Source organism: Muntiacus reevesi, chromosome 8 (genome assembly GCF_963930625.1).
Source record: "Muntiacus reevesi chromosome 8, mMunRee1.1, whole genome shotgun sequence".
Classification (NCBI taxonomy): Eukaryota; Metazoa; Chordata; class Mammalia; order Artiodactyla; family Cervidae; genus Muntiacus; species Muntiacus reevesi.
Window position 1 is genome coordinate 91,907,446 of NC_089256.1, and position 20,454 is coordinate 91,927,899.

The window sequence follows — 20,454 nt, forward strand, 5'->3', positions numbered from 1 at the left end:
GGAAATGACAATCCACCCTAGAATTCTTGCCTGGAGAATCCCATGGACCGAGGAGCCTGCTTGGCTACATGAAGTCCATGGAGTCGCAGAGTCAGATACAAGTGAGCAAGTTAACTTGCACACGCAAGTCTTGATTTCTGGTCTTTAAAAGGTGACTTTTTCTTCAACAACATTTAGGGAAAAAAACAACCCTAAGCACCGAAATGAGCATGACCTCTCTTATAACATGGTACTCAGACGCAGTGTCTGGGGAGGCAAGCTGATTCTGTCCAACTGCTTCCCTACAGAGGGTAAAGCCTCTGTGAGAATCCAGGAACGTGAAAAAGGCTGACAGGTCTAGGCTGTGCTTTATGGACTGGTGGATTGTGAGATGGGCAGAGGTGTAGGGGTGTGTAGGCGTGTGTGTGCAAGTGTGCAAAAGATGGGTAGAGGAGTGTGTGTGTGTGAGAGTTGGGCAGAGGGGCATGTGTGTGCATGCATGAGATGGGTAGAGGGGGGTGTGTGTGTGCACGTGTGAGATGGGTAGAGGGGTGTGTGTGTGTGTGAGAGAGATGAGTGGGTGTGGGGGTGTGTGTGTGTGGTGCGTGTGTGTGAAAGATGAGTGGGGGTGTGTGTGTGTGCATGAGATGGGTAGAGGGGTGTGTGTGTGTGTGAGAGATGAGTGGGGGTGTGTGTGTGAGAGATGAGTGGGGGTGTGTGTGTGCATGAGATGGGTAGAGGGGTGCGTGTGTGTGTGTGCGTGTGCATGCATGCACACCTACAGAGGTCCCAAGGGATCACATTGCTTCCCTCTCACTGCCTCCCTTAACCCATCGGTCAGGACAGCAGCTGGCATTTACTGAGCACCTGTCTACCAGCTATAAAATATTGCACTGTTTCATCCCTACAGTTTTGCGCAGTTTTCCCATCAGCAGCAGACAGAATACCCATTTCACAAACACAGAACTGAGCCTCATCGAGGCAGGCGACTGGTCTGCGATGCCACCCAGGAAACGCACGGGCTCCGCCCCGCCGGTGGAGAGCTGCCCCGTCAGCACCCTGCCCCCCGCACCTCTGCACAGCCTCTCGCGCCTGAACCCCTGGTACGCCCAGCGTGCTGCACAGGTCTCGGCGGCCCTCACACCCACGAGCCAGAGCCCTCAGAGGGGTGGCTGCTTCCCATTCGCGGTCCCAGCAGCTTTTGTACAAGCCCCCGAGTCTCCCACGGGCTTTCCGGGCCCCGGCGCGGTGCTCAAGGCTGATGACGTGCTGCTGAGCAGGACGAACGCTGCCCTGCGCCTGCAGAGCCCCGCGCTTGCAGGAGGAGACACAGAACAAGCAGAGCTGGGACAGAAGAGAAACGGGGCTGAGGCCTTGCGGACCGTGCGGCCAGAGTCCTGCGGCCACGCGGATGCGGAGCCGGACTGGCCCCGGAGGCCTGGACCAGAGCTGGAGGAAGGCCTGCTCTGGATTCTCCGTTCAAAAAAACCCGTGTGAACTCATCACACCTGCCCAGGGAGCGCTCTGTCAACAGCCTGGATAGAAAATAAATAGAAACACGAAATACATCGGTTTGGATTTAACAACAGAGAAGAGGAAGCGTGCGTCCGCCAGCAGCGCCGTCCACTGCAGCTGGCCCGGCCTTCGCGTTACTCAGGGGAGAGGCGGCTTCCTCCAGCCCCAGAGAGAGAAGCGAAAGGCCGCTCCTCTGCCTCCTTTTGACTTTCCCTTCTATCCGTGTCCTCGGGGCACCCGGAGACACAGCTGCTTCCCACCCCCCGACACACCACCCCACACCCAGCACAAGCCAGGGGAGAAGTCACACAAAAGGAAGTGATGGGGGCCTCCCTCCCCGCTGCTCGGGGACGAGGTCAGCAGCGGGACTCCTGCCTGCGGGTTTGTGTGACAGGCTGCGAGGGCCTGGAGCCCCAGGAGGCCCCCAACGGCAACGCCTCGTGGGGACCAGTCTTCTCTGCACGCGGCAGGCAGAGCAGAAGCGGCTCTGAAACGCTGAACAGGCAAGGACGTGAGTAAGTGTACAAAACGCCGAGCAGGGCCTAGAAGGGGACAGACATCTGAGCAAACATGCCCCCCCACGCACACAGATGCTGAAGCCACATTGCAAGTTCTTATATATATTTCAGAAGGACCTGTCCAGTGACTCTTTCTGACAGATTACTAAGAAAAGGTGACCAATCTGAATTAAGGACTTAAAATGTAGTTTTCGTCTTACTCATAAAATAGCATCGTAACCACAAAGACATCCTGCCTGGCTGGCAGAGTGATTTACGATGGGAGAGTTCACGTACAAATTCTCACATCCAGGTTCTCCTGACAGGCCGGGTGATCAGGCGACAGTGGGTCTGTAAAGCCAAGCAGAAGCTGAGACAGGGCGCCCTCCTCAGAAAGTGGGGCCCTTTCCCGGTCACCCTGGCCCATCCTCTGGGTGCCCCGTCCACGGCAGCCCACAAACCCTCACACTGCAGTGAAGGCGGAGCCAAGCAGCATCCCTCTAGAGTAAGGAAACGTCAAGGATTCTGGGTGCTGTGTTCCCACCTAGGCCCTCACTCGGAAGCAGCAGCTGGGCCGCTGGGACAGCGAGGCCATTGGGAGGCGGTGGGGGCGGCTGTGTAAGGGAGTAATGCCCTCCCCGGCCCGGCCCGGCCCCCAGGGACACTGCCCTCCGCTCGGTCTGTGGCCAGTTCAACCACAGGGCCGGGACTAAGGCCTCGAACGCCTTCATCCCATGCATTACGGCTCTCAATGGACTTTCTCGAAATGCTGAGACCGAGGACACACAGGCCTGAACCTCAGACGCCATGTGTCATCTGGACAGCTGGCCCCACCCCACCCCGCCCCACGCAAGAGGCAGAGAACTGAATTTCCCATATCAGCAGTTCCAGAGAACAGAGAGTCCACGGGGTAAAGTTCAAGTTTCCCAGAGAGATGTGGGGAAGCGGTTCTGCAGTCAGGGGCCAAGGCGCCCCTACCTAGGCACGACCTGGGCAAGGGCGAACCTCAGCCTGCCTGCAACAGCAGAGGCTGCTCGGCTGTCACCTATCATGCTGTCTAAGTCCTAAGACAAATTATGAAAGCAGCAAAGGGGAATTTATTTTAAAAAAGTGAGCTGTGTTTCTGAATCCTAACCAGACCACTGTTCAGAAAGACCACTCATCAGAGAATTATAGCTTCATCACATTGGTTCTTCCAATACAATACTGATAATGACTGCTACATTACTAGCGTTAACAGTAAGAACTTTTTAAGGCCAAGGGCTCATGTCTTCTTAGAGATAGACAGAGCAAGGAAGTATTCGAGCCAAGGCAAGAAAGTGCATTAAGGCACAAGTAACTTGCCTGTTAGCAACTTGCTCAAAGTCACATAGCTGACCAGGGGTCAAAACAGCTCTGCACCTCACACATGAATTTCAGAAATAAATAAAATTCAGAAGTCAAGAACACAGTAAACCCCAGTGAAGAGGAAACACAGAGATGAACCACTGTCGTTTACAGGCATACACACACGTACCTTGATATACACACACAAACAGATGCCAAGGTCATATTGCAAAAATTCTTGTTATAAATATTTCAGAAGGGTCTATCCAGTTAACTCTTTCTGGTAGATTATTAAGAAAAGGTGACCAGCCTGAATCACAGATTTAAAATGCAGTTTTCATCTTACTCATAAAACAGCTCAGTAACCACAAAGCAACCACTCACACATCAAATTTGTCTGGAGTTGAGTCAACACTCAATATCATCACCCTTGCATGGACCTTCCTTCCAACCAAGCCTGACTCCAGCGGAGCCCCGGGCACGTGGCGCCCTCTGGTGGCACACGCTTCCCCACAGCCCACGTGGAAACGGTCACCCTCTACAAGAGCTGAGAGCAGCGACCTCCAAACAGCTCCCACCCGGCCGCTCAGCTCAGCTGGATTTGCTTTCATTTTGCTTTTTTTTAGTAAATGCTCGCCATATACACACATTTATTCATAATTCTTATACGTTCGCTATAAAACTTAAACCAGAGTTGCTTACAGTGTAAACCCTTTTTAAATGTCACCTAAACAGACGTTCTAGTCGTTTCTTCTCACACACACCCCTGTCCCAACAGCTCATCTCAACCACCCACTCTGGAGGCAACCGTGTGAGACAGAACCAGAACCTTACAGTGAGACCGCTCAAGAACATCAGCCTCACTTCTGTCCTTGGTAAGACACCACGTTTTCTCCCTGAGAGGCCGGCTCGGCTGGCTGGATGAGGCATACAATCCGGCAGTGGGTCAGCTCGTTATTAGCAAGTTAAATGTCAGGCCAACCACGAAACTGAAGTGGCTCTGGAGGATCTGGTAAAATCCCCTCCAAGGAGCCACACCGTCTTGGCTCAAGACCTCGTGCAGGAAGCTCAGCAACCTGAAAGGACACCTTGAAGGTCGGGTGTCCCTACTGTCCCCGCAGACAGCTCACCTCTGAATTAACCAGTGGCGCGAGTGGTAACGAACCCGCCGGACCGTGCAGGAGACGTAAGAGATGCAGGTTCAGTCCCTGGGTCGGGAAGAGCCCCTGGAGAAGGACATGGCGACTGACTCCAGACTTCTTGCCTAGAGGACCCCATGGACAGAGGAGTCTGGCGGGCTACAGTCCACAGCGTCACCAGGAGTCGGACTCGAATGAAGGGACTTAGCGTGCATGTGTATTAAAATATCTTAGCACTCTTAAAGCCTTTTATCTAATAAAAAGTCTGTATTGCAAAGAGAGAGACTGTCAGGTCGCCACACCAAAAGACCACAGCGATACTCTAACCTGCGTCCACGGGCAGAATCGGGCAGACGCACCAGCAGCGTGCCCTACAGGCATAGCGAGGAGTTCCTACCGAGACTCGCTCATGCTGAGTCCGAACACACCCGGCCTAGACCTCGCTCCCAACATCCTGACTTGGCATCACAGTCAAGAACCTTATTTTTGAGAAGCAAGGCACTGACTTGCAAATTACCTTAAAAAAAAAAAGAATGGTAGGGCATGCGTGTGCGCTCAGCTGTATTTGCCTCTGTGCAGCCCCATGGACTGTAGCCCACCAGGCTCCTCTGTCCATGGAATTCTCCGCAAGAATACTGGAGTGGGCTGCTATCTCCTTCTCCAGGGGACCTTCCCAACCCAGGGATCGAACCCATGTCTCCTGTGTTTCCTGCATTGACAGGCAGATTCTTTACCACTGAGCCACCTGGGAAGGTATAAAGAGAGTAACCTGGAACAAATTCACATCACATGTAGGATAAAGGTTAACATAAATGTAGGATAAGGAGAAGTTTTTGGTTGTTGTTTTATCCCTTCTCCCCACCTATGCATTTTCAAAGCCTAGTATGAAAATCAAAGATCAGTCAACTATAATGTTCCTTCGTATATAGCACAGGGAAACACAGCCATTATTTTTTAACAACTTTAAATGGAGTAAAACACACAAAAATACTGAATCACTATGCTGTATACCTGAATCTAACTATAAATCAACTATATTTCAATCAAATTAAATTGAATGTTCCTTCGAGGTGGGTACCATGTGCTAAAACTGCATTCCTAGCGCTTCCACAACTTGGATATGCTATACATGCTTTACATGCATGTAGAAGCAGAGAAAACTTCTATTTCTCCCAAAATAAGGTTGAGAAAATATTACTGAAAATTCTATGTTACTAGAGTAGTTCAATAATGAGACGCTGATAGGAAAGCGTAAGATAAAAATGATCTGTGATGGCTAATTTCATGTGTCAACTTGCCTAAGTTATGGTTGCCAGTTTCCTGGTCAAACTGCAGTCTAAACAGTGCTGTGATGGTGTTTGTTTTTTTTTTTTTTTTTTTTGGTGAATAAATCAGTAAACTCTGAATAAAGCAGATTATCCTCCATAATGAGGGTGGAACTCATCCTATCAGTTGAAGGCTTTAAGAGAATAGAAAAAACAGTTTCCCTGTGTCTCCAGCCTGCTGGCCTTGCCCCACACATTTCAGACTTGTTAACCCCTACAAACATGTGAGTCAATACATTAAAATAAACATCTCTCTCGCCTTTATATTTTTACATACACACACACACACACACACACACACACACACACACACATAATTTCCTCTATTGGTTCTGTTTCTGTAGAGAATCCTGTCTAAATAACTGTCTACAGATTTTTCAAAGACCATGACCACAAATATTAATTCACTGCTCTCTTATATGCCAAATATTAAAACACATTCCCCCTAAATTAAAGCCAAACCATTATATCATGTACAATCAGATGAAGGATATTCCACTAACACCAAAATGGTAAGTGTGATGATAAAAGGGCTAAGAAAAAAATCTTCCCAACCAATATACTCAGACCAGCCCAATGGACATTTCATTTTAATAGTGGTAGGGAATTTTAGTCCAAAAGAATGATTTCACAGTGCAGATGTCTTGCAGGATATTACATACACGTCATAGAAAAGTGTAATTCAGTTAATTGCCAGAATTAACTGAATAAAAAGAAGAAAATATGCTAAGAAAATTAAAGGTGAAAAGAAGAAAAAAATATTAACTACCTCTTGGTTGTCTTTGTTTTGGTTTGCCCAGAAAATCTTATGATAAAGCGTCTCCATTGAATTGCTGGAATCAGTTCGGTCAAAACAGTGTCGATCCAATACCTCCAACGTGTGCAAAACCCGACTAATGGTGACCCCTAGATGCAGAAAGCAAGCAAGCAGTTAAGAAAGGCCAAACAAAACCAGAGCAGCATACTACAGAATCACCATCAGGTGTGACAAGAGGAATTTTAAGACATTATTATTCTCCGCATAAAAGAATCGCCAATGAAATCAAACCTGACGTTCTAGACAGCCCAGATCTAAAGGGCACAGACCGAAGAACGTCCCAAAACTCAGTAGGGAGCTCTGTCCAAAGCGTCCTTGTTCAGACTGAGGGCGGAGCACCCAGAATCAGAGACACGGCGTAAAACCCAACATTGAAAAGCGCTCCTCCCCCTGCTGGGCTCTGTACCTGCTGTTGACTCCTGGCACTTGTCAAAAGACCACCGGACTTCCACTGCACGGCCTCTCTGCTTTATCTGCTGTTCTACCTCATAAATCCTTGCCCGAACCTGAAAGATAATCACTTCTCATTAGCCTGTGCTTAGAAAGCCACGGCAGCTGTCTAAACCATGTCAGGGTTTTCCACGGAGGCAGAGCATCCCACAGTGAACCACAGTCTTGACTGCATTGTAGGAAATGCAGGCGGCTGCCCGAGAAGCGCATTTTAAAATTTACAAGTGCTGACTCTATGCCAGTGTTCAATGCTAAATGCTCACAAAAATAAATGCTTACCCAAAAAAATCGTTACAAGTGAAACATTTCCAGGACATCATAGAGAAAGGTCAAAGTTCTAAAAATACCATCTTTGAACCACTCTTCTATGTCTGAAAGCAACTAACCAAGTTTTATTAGGAAAACTGCTTGGTTTAAAAAGAAAAAAACAGAACTTTTATTTTAAATATTTGTCCCAGTCCTGTGGTTCAAGTTTCTTCAGTCTTTGAACCAAATAACCCAGTCCTAATAAAAATATATAATAGTTACTAAATACCCAGACTCCTAGCTCTATAGTATATGACTCTACTAACACATCGACTCTGATACATTAATATTAACCCTGAGTGTCGTGATCTTATACCAGAACCACCACCATAATTACCATCTGGGGGGCAAAAGTCTCTGCAAGAACAGCCCAGCAAGACGTTCAGAAGAAAAGGAACAATATGATGAACTTCTGCTGTTCACAGAGGCTATGACCTTCCCTCTTCACCCAGAGAGATGGAGATAGAGACGGGAAGGCCCCCAAGAAGCCAAGGCTGCTGCAACCAGGCTTGACCCACTGCGCCGTGATGCTGCTCAAGAGTGAACACACCCCTAGACCACCGTAACAGCAAGTCTACCTGCTGGTTGAAAGCCGTGTTTCCGCCCGGCATGGGGAGGCTGGAGGGGGCCACCTGTAGCAGATCCAGGGGCGAGCCTGGGTTCGCGCTCCTGCTGTCGTTCGTGGAGTAATTCCACACCAAGGCACTTGGGCAACAGAGAGTAACAGTCTGGATATAAAGTGGTAAAAGTCAGATGTTTAGAGGGAGGAAGAAAGTATCACAAAAGCTTAAGAGCTTTAAAAGAAAAAGGCATAGTTATGTTACAGTTTCCAACGAGTGTGCTTAAAACATGAACGTCTTTTCTTAACCCGTTCTCAACTTTTCAAATGGTGAGACAAAAAAATTATGACAGAATTATTCATTTCAATAGGCAAAAATACACCTGTTGAGAAATTAAGGAATGTCATAATTTATAAGCTAAATTTTAGTACAAGAAATCTAGGAAATTTAATAAAGATGCAATAAATTTTAAAATTGTCTCCTCAAACAATGTTTTTCATGCAATTAAAATATGTAATTTCTAAGGCTGTAAAATCTAAAAAGATTTTTATTTTTTTTTTACCTCTCAAATAACGGTGTGATATGTAGCCTCATAAACGCTGGGCAGGCAGCAACCCCGGACGGGGCCCAGGCGACACAGTTTTTCTATAAAAGCCAGTTAGCAAATGTTTTTTAAGGCTTTGGGGCCACCTAAGGTCCCTGTTACCTACGCTTCCTTTTGGCTTAAAGCAGTTTCTGTGACCAACTTACTCACACATCACAACCACCCCAGTGGGAGGAAGCAGTATTTCCCAACTGTTCCAAAGAGGAACGGAAGCCACAGAGGGGCTGAGCGGCCAGCCCAAGGGGGTTTCAGGCCTGGAATCACTACACTCACTAATCCTGACGATGGACTAAATATTATAGTTCTCATTAAACTGAGCACACAGTCTGTGCTGGACACTGTCGGGGAAGCGGCAGGGTAAGAGCTCTCACCAGCCCCCATCCACACGTGGGAAACAGAGGCTCAACGTGAAAGCCACCACCCAGCCGAGCAGAGGCTACGATCGGGGCGGTGATGACTCTGGAAGGCGTCTTCCCCACCATGCTCCTGTGCCTCTCAGCTACACCAGCTCAGAGAATGAATGCAGTCTTTCTCTTCTAGAATGCAAAGCTAATTATTGACAAACTAAACTCTGAGGCCCAGGAGACATCGTCATGGAAACCAGATGAAACTCAGGCCCTGAAGCCCCCCAGCAGGGGCACTGGTCTTCACTGGCCCACACCCCACTGCCTTCCTCCTCTCGTCTCCTGTCCACGGGGAACTAGTTCCCTGTGTTCTCAATTCCAAAGCCCCCGGTATTCAGGGCACCGATCCATCCAACAATCCTCCGCTCCTAGCCTCAGACTCCCCTCCACCAGTGTACCCTTAGCTTAGGAATACATTCAGGCTTGCCCATCAAAAAGCAAAAAAAAATTTTTTTTTTAATCTCCAGTCACCTAGCATCAAACTCTCTTCCCTTCACAGGAATGATTCTCAAATCTCCAACGTTCCTCGGCCCACACCTTAACATGACTCCTCACTATCATTCACTGACCATCTCAGCCACCATACCGTCAGACAGTCCCAGCCATCTCCTCATCAGACCTCTCCAATCACCTGGGCACTGCGCCCCACCCACTCCTCTAGAAACCTCCCGCACGTCCACAGAGACGGTCCCGCGTGGTGGTTACGAGTGTGGACTCCAGGTCCCCACTGGGTGCGATTTCCAGCTTCGCCTCTTACCTGCTGTGTGGCCTGTGCCACCATCTCATCATTCCTGTTACAGGAATGACATCGGCTCCTTTCTCAGAGGATGATTCTGAGAGCTAAATGATGCAATACACCTACATCTCAGAAGAGCGCCTAGAACATGATAAACGCTACCGTGTTTATCATTACAACTGAATTATAACTGATGAGACCACAACAGTCTCATCATCTCTGTTTCTGTAACAATACTCTCCCACCTCAATCTTCTCTCTCCAGCCTGGCCAAACCTCCCTGGTCACCTCTGGGACCTTCCCCCCTGCTACCTCTTACCTACTTGTTCCCTCAGGGCCACAGATCATCCCTCACTACTAATTCTTCAGGAGATTGCTCCCTCTCCAGGTCTTGACCAGCCAAGTGGCCCAAATCCTAAGTGGCCCAGTCTGTGGTCTGCCCCTGTCTTCAGAATCAGACATGCAACCATTTCTTGAACATATCAGTTGGAGATAGGATAGTTCAAAACTGAACTTACACAGACTCATCCAAACTGATTTTTCCCTTGTCGTTCTCTCCCCGAGGCTCCCCACTCCCAAAGACCTTCCCTGTATTGTGGCCAAAACAGTCTAACAAACCACACACTGACCATAAAACTCCCTGCATAAAACCTCCCGATGACATCCTAATTACAAGGCACTCAGGGGGTATTCTATCCCTGACGCCCAACACATCGCACACTTTATGTTCCAAGAAAGCCAACCTGCCCACAAGATGACTCATCAACCCTCCAGGCCTTTCTCCACACTGTTCCCTCTGCCAAGAACAGTCTACACCTTGCTTGGTTGGGTTTTTTTTAAACCAGTATGATGAGTGCTAGCCCGGACCACTTCTTTCAGAAAAGCTCCCTGAATTCTAGGCTGAAAAAGAAGTTCCACTTCTCAAATCAGTCCCGTGAGCATCCCTCCACCAACCTTCCCTCATCTCAGCACGTGGAATCTCAAAGCCCTTTACTAAGGAGCATGACACATTAGGAGCCCAAGAAACGTGAGCTGAACACTGACCTGTGAGCTCCCAGGTCTAGGACAGGGCGGTATCTCTCTCTTGGTAGCACTGGCCCAGCGGCTGACATGCTCCTGGACCACACAGCAATGATGCTGGGCAGCCAAACAGACTCTGAGAAAACCATTCAGATCTTAAACAGAGACAGAAGGCAACCATCTCAAGCTGCAGACTGAGAAAGCTACATAATGCTGCATGGAGAAGCTGTCTTCCCCAAAGAACAGTCACACAGCTGACTTATTCCACGGGTTCCCTGAACAATTTTTTCATCATAGAACAGACCCAATAAAGAACTGTGATAGCCATCGAGACAGAAGCAATGAATCCTCTCGCATTGTGATCCAACATAGGGATACAAGAACAGGAATCTTCCATCCATCAGTTATTTAGGCCAGGATAAAACTAGAGTTGTGACGTGGGGGTTGAAGCATCACCCCCAAGCCCGCTGTCTGCTGCACCGAATGTGGAGAAAAAGCAGGAAGGGCCGAGGACTTACCTGCAGCATGCAGCTAAGCCCATAAACCAGGGGGCCGTGCTGCGCGCAGGAAGCAAAGTCGGAGAAGGCCAGCTGCACGGGGCTCACGCCGGGGCCGGGGGGCCCGGGGCTGGGGGCCCCGAGGTTCGAGCCGTTTGGGCCCATCATCACATGGGGCGAGTGGGCGGCAAGGAGGCCGGGGCTGTCGCTCAGCAGCAACGCCAGGCGCCGGGCACAGAAGTAGGCGAGACGACGGGACAGGTAGGCCGACTGGACAAACTCATCTGAATACTGGGAACACAAGGACACCGGCCTTCAGTCACGCTCCGGCTGCTCGGTGAGATGACCATCACCACCCAGGCTTCTCACCATCACAGACAAAATCAAAAGCTTTCAGAAGGACTAATACAGACCCGTGCTGTCCAACAGAAATATAATGCAAGCCACACGTGTGATTTTAAATTTTCTAGTATCCATTGCAGGGGGTGGGGGGAACGCACACACAGATAAAATTAAAAGAAGGATGTATTTTATTTGGCTCACTATACCTAAATCTAAAATGCTATCATTTCCACACGTTATCAACACAAAAGTATTAGCGAGGTATTATATACCCCTTTTTCCATACCAGGTCTGAAGCCTGGCGGGCACTTTAAACAAAGAGCACATCGCAATGTGAACTGGTCACAGTTCAAGGGCGCACAGGTCACAGGGGCTAGCAGCTACTAGAGCGGCCAGCGCAGGTACAGACGTCTCGGGGAAGACAGATCACTAGCGTGGTGTGGTCTCTGGAAGGGACTGGCTACTTTTCACTGGACACTCTTTCATATGGCCTGAATGGTCAAATACATCAATTACTTTTCCAGGAATTTTTCTTTAAATAAATTTCATCCAGATAGCCTAAATTTTAACACATCTTAGGACAGTCATGAAAATAGGATGTTCCCACCCCCAGGGGCTCAAAGAATATTAAAAGAATGTATAAGACCCTCTGTATCCCTAAACAGAGATCAATGGGGTTTGTTCTCACAGGGATCTACGTGAAGGAGACAGTATTTAAAGAGCTGTTTGCTCAGCTCAGGGACGAGGGAAATTCATGTGAGTGAGAATACTTGAAAGGGACACGTGGCTAGTACAAGTGACCTTTACAACTAACACGAAAGCCTCTTATCACTTCGAGTGTTGCAGCATCAAGATCATTCCTCCTTCCATTTCAAAAAAGCCACCTCTACTTACCTCTTCATTCTTAGCAGACTCATTCCTTGCCCATAAAATCAATTGGCTCATGATTACATGTACTATACCTGCAGCATTAGTGGTAATAAGAGTTTAAGAAGATCATCATCCATTGGTCTGATCTTTTCTAACACATCCAAGATCCATGTCAAATATTCGTGCTTTTCCAGCATTCCTTCCTTAGATGAACAAAGAAAAATTACACTGATAATGTTAAAGCAAAATCAACTAAAATTCAAAAAAAAAAAAAAAACCACACACTCTTTTCTTTATGTGTAAGTGTAATTTTACTATTGTTTTCCTTGTTGCAAAGCAGTCTCATTGATGAAAGTTCAAATTCTGAAGAAAGAAAGTAACTGGTGTTATTTTGCACAGTTGGTTTGGAGTTTGGTTGTTTTTGCATACCTGCCTTATTCTAAATTGATAAAAATTAATTCCTACAAGAAAGAAAATTTGGAAGCATTCAGATTCCCAGGGCATGTCAAGTGCCTGGCTAGATTTCAGTGTACTAAGAACCCACGGTACACTGCGTGCTGCAGTCCATGGGGTCCAAAAGCCAGACACGACTAAGCGACCGAACTGAACTGATGAACTCGCACTCACAGGCGGAAACTTGGCCAATGCTGATCATTACAAAGCACAAAAGCGCCTATCATACCATCATCTCCAGAAGAGGCTGAAAACCCCATCAGATCCAAGGCCCTCTAGGGGCCTCTTTCACTGCCCTAAAAGGAATTTCAGACAACATAACCCACCTACAAAATATAACTTTAAAAACCAACATAATGGCCTACAAGAAGTGAAAGGAATTTATAATAAAATGACATATAAACTTCTGACATAACCACACTAAAAACAACATGTCCACAGATTTCCAAAATGCTCCACAGGGTTGGTGTAGTCCCCCTTAAGATAAGCACTGCTAACGTTTTCATCCACTGCCTTCACATACACACACACACACACAAATATACACTTTGTTATGACATTCCATGTACACATATATTTAATGGCATATTATAGCTTTATATTATGATTTACATCATAAAAGAGTCAAGACAGAAACAAATGAGCTAAATGGGAAAGAAATCCAAAAAAGAGATATATATATTTGTGTGTGTGTGTGTGTGTGTATCTGTGTGTGTGTCTGTGTGTGTGTCTGTGTGTGTGTGTGTCTGTGTGTGTGTCTGTGTGTGTCTGTGTCTGTGTCTGTGTGTGTGTGTGTGTGTGTCTGTGTGTGTCTGTGTCTGTGTGTGTGTGTGTGTGTGTCTCTGTGTGTGTGTGTGTCTGTGTGTGTGTGTGTGTGTGTGTGTGTGTGTGTGTGTGTGTGAGAGAGAAGCTGATTCACTTGCCGGACTGTAGAAACACAACACTGTAAAGAATCAGTCTCCAATAAAATGCAAGACAAACAAAGACAGCAACGAAAAGCTACGCCTTCTGGGAAGGTCACTGAAGCGTCCATGGTCACTCCGGTAGCAATCTCAGTGGTCAGGATGAAGCCCTATTTTGTTCCCAGCAGCTCCGATATATCCATGGACCGTATAACCAGCGGTCCACTACCATGATGATTGACAATTCATTTAAAAATACACTGCGAAGTTACTGTTTCTATATTTAAAACATAACACTGACACCACATTCATATCAAAGCATTCACTTATTGTTAATTTCTTTTCTTTTTTGTCTGCGCCAAGGGATCTTAGTTCCCCAACCAGGGATCAAACTCGGGTCCTGGCAGTGAAAGTAAGGGGTCCTACCCACTGGGCCACCAGAGAACTCCCCTTACGGATGATTTTTTAAATATTTCAGCTAACAGTTTAGCTACAGGAAAAAGTACAATTTAAAATTATCATACCAATAAAGTACACTTCATGTTAAAGAGATAAATAAAATGGAACTTTGCATTAAGGATTAAGAGATGCTGAATGCAAGGTTCAAAAAAAGAATCTTCATAAGCATGACTTCCAAGGATGACATAATGTTCATCCTCAAGATGCTTCTGTTATGCACCTGTACCCTTATTTCTGCACACAAATGTCTGCACACATATACACTCCAGTCAGTTTCACATTTCAGATTACAATGAATTAAAATATAATGAACTTTTAAATGTTAACATTAAAGTTAGATTCATCAGTTTAGAGCCTAACTGCTTCCTATAAAGGAGATACTGATTTCCATGTTCCTAAAAAATAATCATTCAAAAATACTAAGCGTGCTTAGAGACACTTTTTCAAAGATGCAGGCTGAATCCTCAGCTCAATAAAAGCTCAGAGCAGGCAGCGAAGGTGTGCTCTGCTAAATGAAATTAGGATTTGTAAGCATTTTTTTTTAACTGATTTAAACTAACAAAGCTACCTCCCAAAAGACTAGGCTGTTTCCTACTTTGAGCTCTTAGAAAAAGTTGCTTACCACCTGGAAATTATAATTAAAGTTCTAAGGGTTGAAATATAGAAAAGCACACATCCTTTCTACCCACCCCATCACAATAACAGGTCATAAAAGTCTATGCTGACAATACAACTGCAGCTGAATACATCCTTCCTTCCTTCTCAGCAAGAGTAAAGCCTGAGGCAGATAACAGCGCAGGTGCCACCTTCTGGCCAGCATGGTGTACGTCAGGGTCTCAGGATGGGAGTTTCAATCAGTCCTCAATGTCTTACCATCCTCCCAACCCTATTTTAAACTGCAGCCAAACAAAATTAAGATGACCTTTCCACAGAATAACTAAGCTCTAAAGAAAATCTATGATAACACAGGAGGCATCAACATAAAAAATTCTTTGAATAAATATCTCCAATTTCTGCAAAATTACATGGCTTGGGAGGATTACATTTAATAGTGCCCTTATAAGCCAATTAATGGCATTAAAAGAGCTGACATCACTGAATGTTGGCGATCAATACGTTTAATAGGAAGCTGTCCTCTCGGGGCAAACATGTTACCTTTAACACAAATTCAGAGTTATGCTGGACGGCTTTCTTTGAATGCACTAGTTCATATGATGACAAAATGTATCGTCCCCCCCCCCCCAAAACGAAAGTGTAAGGAACTTGCTCTCAGCCTTGAGTTCCGGAGGAGGCTTACCTGGAACATGTGGAATGCCAACTTTTCGTTGTACTCCCACTGCCTCATGGCCTGCTCCACGTCGGGCGGCACGGGGACAGGGCCATCGCCCGCGCTGGAAGCCAGGTGGTAGAAGTCGGAAATCTTGGCCAACTGCTCGCGGAGGTACCTGGTAGATATCTGCGTCCACTCTGCATTTTTTTTTAAAAAAAGAAGTCATTTCCAGATACAGTGAATGTAAGATCTACTTTTCCTCCCTGTTTCTGGTTATCTTAAGCGTGTACTTAGAAAACGACAATCTATTACCCACAAATGGCTTTGGCAAACATACACAAGCGCTGCTCGGAAGCACGCCCGTGCCATCGCCCTCAGGTGATGCGCGCGGGTGTAACGCGCCCGCCCGTGGCCAGCTCGCCCCGCCTGCCTCTGGGACCCCAGGCCTAGGGGAAGAGGCGTCCACATCGAAGCTAAAAACGTCAGAGGCACAAGCAGGAAGTACAACAGTGGAGGTGAGCGATTCAAGAATCGTAACTCAGGACTCAGACAAGAGATTTGTGGCTGCCAAGCCGGGGAGGGGGTGCGTGCGGAAGGGATGTATTAGCAGTTTGGGGTTAGCAGATGCAAACTACTATATATGCAGAATGGATAAACAAGGTCTTACTGTATAGTACAGGGAACTATATTCAATATCCTGTGATAAACCAGAAGGGAAAAGAATGTGGCGGGGGCGGGGGGGGAGCTTTCCCAGTAGCTCAGACAGTAAAGAATCCACCTGCAATGCAGGAGACCTGGGTTCAATTCCCGGGTCGGGAGAAGGGCATGGCAACCCACTCCTTCTTGCCTGAAGAATTCATGGACAGAGGAGCCTGGCGGGCTACAGTCCATGGGGTCGCAGCGTCAGACACAACTGAGTGATTAACACTTCATATATAAATAACTGAGTCACTATGCTGTACGCAGAAATTAACAACATTGTAAATCAAACTATACTTCAATAAAACTTTTTTAAAACAAATTTTTTTTAAAAACAGTACTCGTCCAAAAAAATCCAAAATTCCCCAAATGCAGTTCTCTTAAGGCAGTTTTCAGGCCCCAGGGCATGGTTCAAACGTGCCTGATTAAGGGGTGTTCTGTGCCTGCCCGTCTTAGGAGGACTGGCCGCCCCCAGAGGCCAGCGCTCCCACCTGCACTGCCCAGGCGCCACCCCTGCCAGGGACACCAGAGGGCCCCTCGGACAACCGTCTGGGCCTCCAGTCATCTGCGCCCCCAAACAACACAAGATGCCTCAGGCCTCAGCCAGAGAGAGCAGTGAGCGACAAAAGGCAGGAGACTGGGAAGGAAACAGAAAATGCAGCACTGAAAAAAAAAATCGCTAAATTACTCAAAAGTATCTGCCACAGGGGCACAAATTAAATCAATGTGTTGCCTTTGGCAACCATGAGAGATATGGTGCCAACTTTAGCCCACTCTGTGGATGAAAATGTAATAATTGGATGCTCACAGCCAAATTTCCCCAAGGATTAGTGAAACAGCATTTCGAAAGAAATCCTCCTCCTGAAACATCACCACACAATGCTGTTTTCTCATTATTTCAGCAATAAGTTCTCCAACCTTCTCAATTTTAAAGGAACCTATTCTAACACAAGTAAGAGTAGAAATAAACATCTGTTAGAAATTGAGTGTTTTGTTTTTATTTTTTAAGCACTACTAAAATTACTTGACAACAGAACCCAGAGATAACTACTGTTAGGTTTTGGTTGAAACTACTTATTCTAATTGTGTCTTATTTAAAATTGAAATTCAAATGCACACGTTAAGGAAGCATTGCTTCAGTAATCAGCCAATGCCAAAAGATGAACAGACACTAGGTCAACATTCTGTTCCTAGTATAATCGTCTGTCAGAAAGCACCATCAATAACATATTATTGCTAAAATTACGCCTTCGTCATTAAAAAAATAAATAAATAAATTATTAGTGTCATCCTTTTCTGGTGCCCCTGTTATGGACTAATCATCTCACGGCTCCCACTTGTTCAACAAAACAAAATGCCAACCAGCAGACGAGACCAGTTTAGCTTAGCTATAATAAGCAAAAACAAAAATAACAAGGATCCGAATCCTAGCTTTTGTGTGCCAAGCCTTGCTATTAACTCACTCTCAGTATGGTCCTATTCTCAATACTCAGAATAGTTTAGCCTCAAGAGCTAAGAATAACACACATACTCACACACCCCCTACTTTTTGTCTCGGGTATGTTTTCCTTTCAAGATTGTTTTTATTAAAATATGGAAGAAACACACGCTCACTATAGGAGATTTTTAATGTGAATATGCCTAGAAAAAAATCTCAATCATTTAATAGCTTTATATCTTTTCAGGTTTTCTCCTTCTTGTGTGCTTGATTGTTTATATTAAACATAAATGCATCTTTTTAGAAAACTGCTGAAGATATTACTCCACAATTTGAATACCTTTAAAAATTCAAACAATTCAAATATAGACCTCTGGGTCATATATTCTAACTTCACCGTATTTAACTGATGTTAAGCTATCATATCAACAAGACAGATTTGGAGATCTGGGCCCTAAGACAGTCTAGTGTGAACTAGTATAAAAATTAGGATGCACACAAAATTTTCATTAAAAATTAAAAATAAAAAATGGCCACAAGTACTATACTCTTCAAAATTATTCGGATTCACTAGCCCCTCTCAAGCTGAGTTAGGACTGGTCATTCAAAGAAAGAAATGAGGGCAGCAGTGGCAAGAAACAGTGGTTCTCGGGCCTGCAGGCAGACGCCATCCCCGGGGGCGGGCGCGGCGGCTTTCACCAAAGGCCAGTATCTTCAGCCCCGTCCCATCAGATGCTGGCTTAACTGGTCTGCAGTGTGGACTCAGTTCTAAGTGATACCAAGAAAACAGGAATGGCTAGAGATCTTAAGGAAGATGGTTGGGGGAGGGAGGTGGGGAGGTTTCAAAGGTAGAAAGGATGCGGAGAGTGAGGAAGGAAGCTGCTTTGAAAATGCACCAGTTCAAAAACCCTGAGGCTATGGCCACATCTCTAGTTCGCTGATGTCAAGTATAACTCAAGGCCACAAAGTCAGACTATTAGAAAGTTTACAAACATGAATGTTACTGAGAGTGGGGTCAGGGGTCAGTGTCTAAAAGAATGACCGACCCATCCTTCTGACGCTGCCCTCCCTAACATCCCGTAGCCACTGTTTTCTGCTGACGCCTCAGCCCCAAACAGGAGGGGTCTCAGGCCATGCAGTTCACCCTGCGGGAGCCCATCGGCTAACCAATCCAGGAGCTGTGGGCACAATTCAAGCTCTCACAGGTAAAGCAGAAGAACAAAGGTGTGAGATGCTCCACGCCAGTACCTGCAAATATGCGAATTGATAAATACAATACATAATAGGGGAGAACAGAGAGATGTCAAGTTACATTAAAAATGACCCCCGAGGGCCTGGAACACTTGCAGTATTCCTAAGAGAACTGGGAGCTCAGCAGAGGACGAGCATTCACCCTGGGGGCAAACATAGAGGACCCCAAACACAACAACGCTGGTGCAGAAGTGTCTTGGCAGCGTGACCCTGCAGAGGAGCAACACAGGGCCACACGGAGGGTTACCAGCAGAGTGACCTTCGGCAGAGGTCGGCCCGGGTCCACACGCTAGCTCCACCCGAGCCGTGAGCAAGGCACCTGGCCTCCACCCAATCTCAACCTCAGCTCTACAACAGAGCCCAATAATACACCCAGGTCAGTAACTGCCAGACGAGTTACTTCACACAGTGCGTGCATCACAGAAGTTGATCAATAAGTGGCCATCATCATCATCATCAGTACCCATCATTACTGGGATGAAAAGTTTTTAGAAAGGAAACTAAAGGTTAGGCCGTGACTGTTGCTGTCAGGCCCTGCTTCTACCTCAGCTGAGCTGCAACGCCTAACCTAACACTCTATGGAATCAATCACTGTCAATTTCATGGTTCCAAAACCTTCAATGGATCTGCAATCCTTAATTAAGGTCAAACTCCTTAGCTGGGAATAAAATCATTTCAAATACTATCCAACATGATCTGCTCTGCTCGGGGCTCAAGGTGCTTCTCTCTCACATCTGTGATGCTCTGTGACAGGACCTTCCCCAGTCACCTGTGACTGTCTGTGGGCCCAGTTCAAATGTCACAACTCTCACGCAGCCTTCTCAAGTCTCTGGACACCACGCCACCGCCTGGCAGGGATCACACTCTGATGTTGTAGAATTCCCTCCATCTTTCATCCCCATGCCTTACATACTCAAGACCTAAGTACTGACTTCAATCAACATACTGTAAGGTCCTCTCAAAATTAAGCTACTAAATCAAGCTCCTTCCCCATCATTCTGTCTCCCAAATCTTCATAAAAACATCTCCATTTTCTAGTTTAAACCTATCACAGCAGACCTAGAAGGTTTCAAATACCACTGTGGGGAACACGCCAAGTTCCCTCTCTAGCACACTTGGTCTTTATGCATCTGTTAGTCGCATGCTACAAAAGGCCCATGCAAATACACAACTTTTCATTCTTTTTAATGAACTTCCATTAAGTATAGTATAAATATAAAACATATACACATACACCCTAATAAATAACATACATATAAAAATATATATGTCCTTTAATTTTGTGAAAGTTTCTTTTCCTTACTACATTCTTTCCTTTTATCAGAATGAGTGGGAACCCACTATGTAAAGCAGACAGCAACAAAGATCGCTTTGTAAAAACTCCAGCCAAGTCCAGAGATGAAGGTGCACATCTTTAAAGTGACCCACTGGAATTCAGACTTAACGTCAAAGATGACAGGCTCAATGGAAAAACCTATATCCTCAAACCTTCTCCCTGAAGCTATCCCACTACTATAAAAGGTTCTTGCTTGCCCATGGGAGGAACAGACTGCTTCTCAACACTGCAGAATGTAGAGGATTTAACTAGCCCAACTT

At 46.2% G+C, this 20,454-nt stretch overlaps 1 protein-coding gene across 2 annotated transcripts in view; it reads right to left on the reverse strand.

Moving 5' to 3' along the window:
- MED12L (mediator complex subunit 12L) overlaps positions 1-20,454 on the reverse strand; it is a 343,991-nt gene that overhangs the window by 256,851 nt on the left and 66,686 nt on the right. For both annotated transcript variants that reach the window (XR_010664265.1, XM_065943498.1), the window contains exons 6-11: positions 15,498-15,667; positions 12,479-12,589; positions 11,196-11,465; positions 7,933-8,082; positions 7,005-7,104; positions 6,551-6,687 (exon numbers count right to left, since the gene is read on the reverse strand). Coding sequence is in view for 1 of the 2 variants with exons in the window: in XM_065943498.1 (XP_065799570.1) it covers positions 6,551-6,687; positions 7,005-7,104; positions 7,933-8,082; positions 11,196-11,465; positions 12,479-12,589; positions 15,498-15,667 (938 nt within the window). In the remaining variant the exon portion in view is untranslated. The remainder of the gene's footprint in view (positions 1-6,550; positions 6,688-7,004; positions 7,105-7,932; positions 8,083-11,195; positions 11,466-12,478; positions 12,590-15,497; positions 15,668-20,454) is intronic.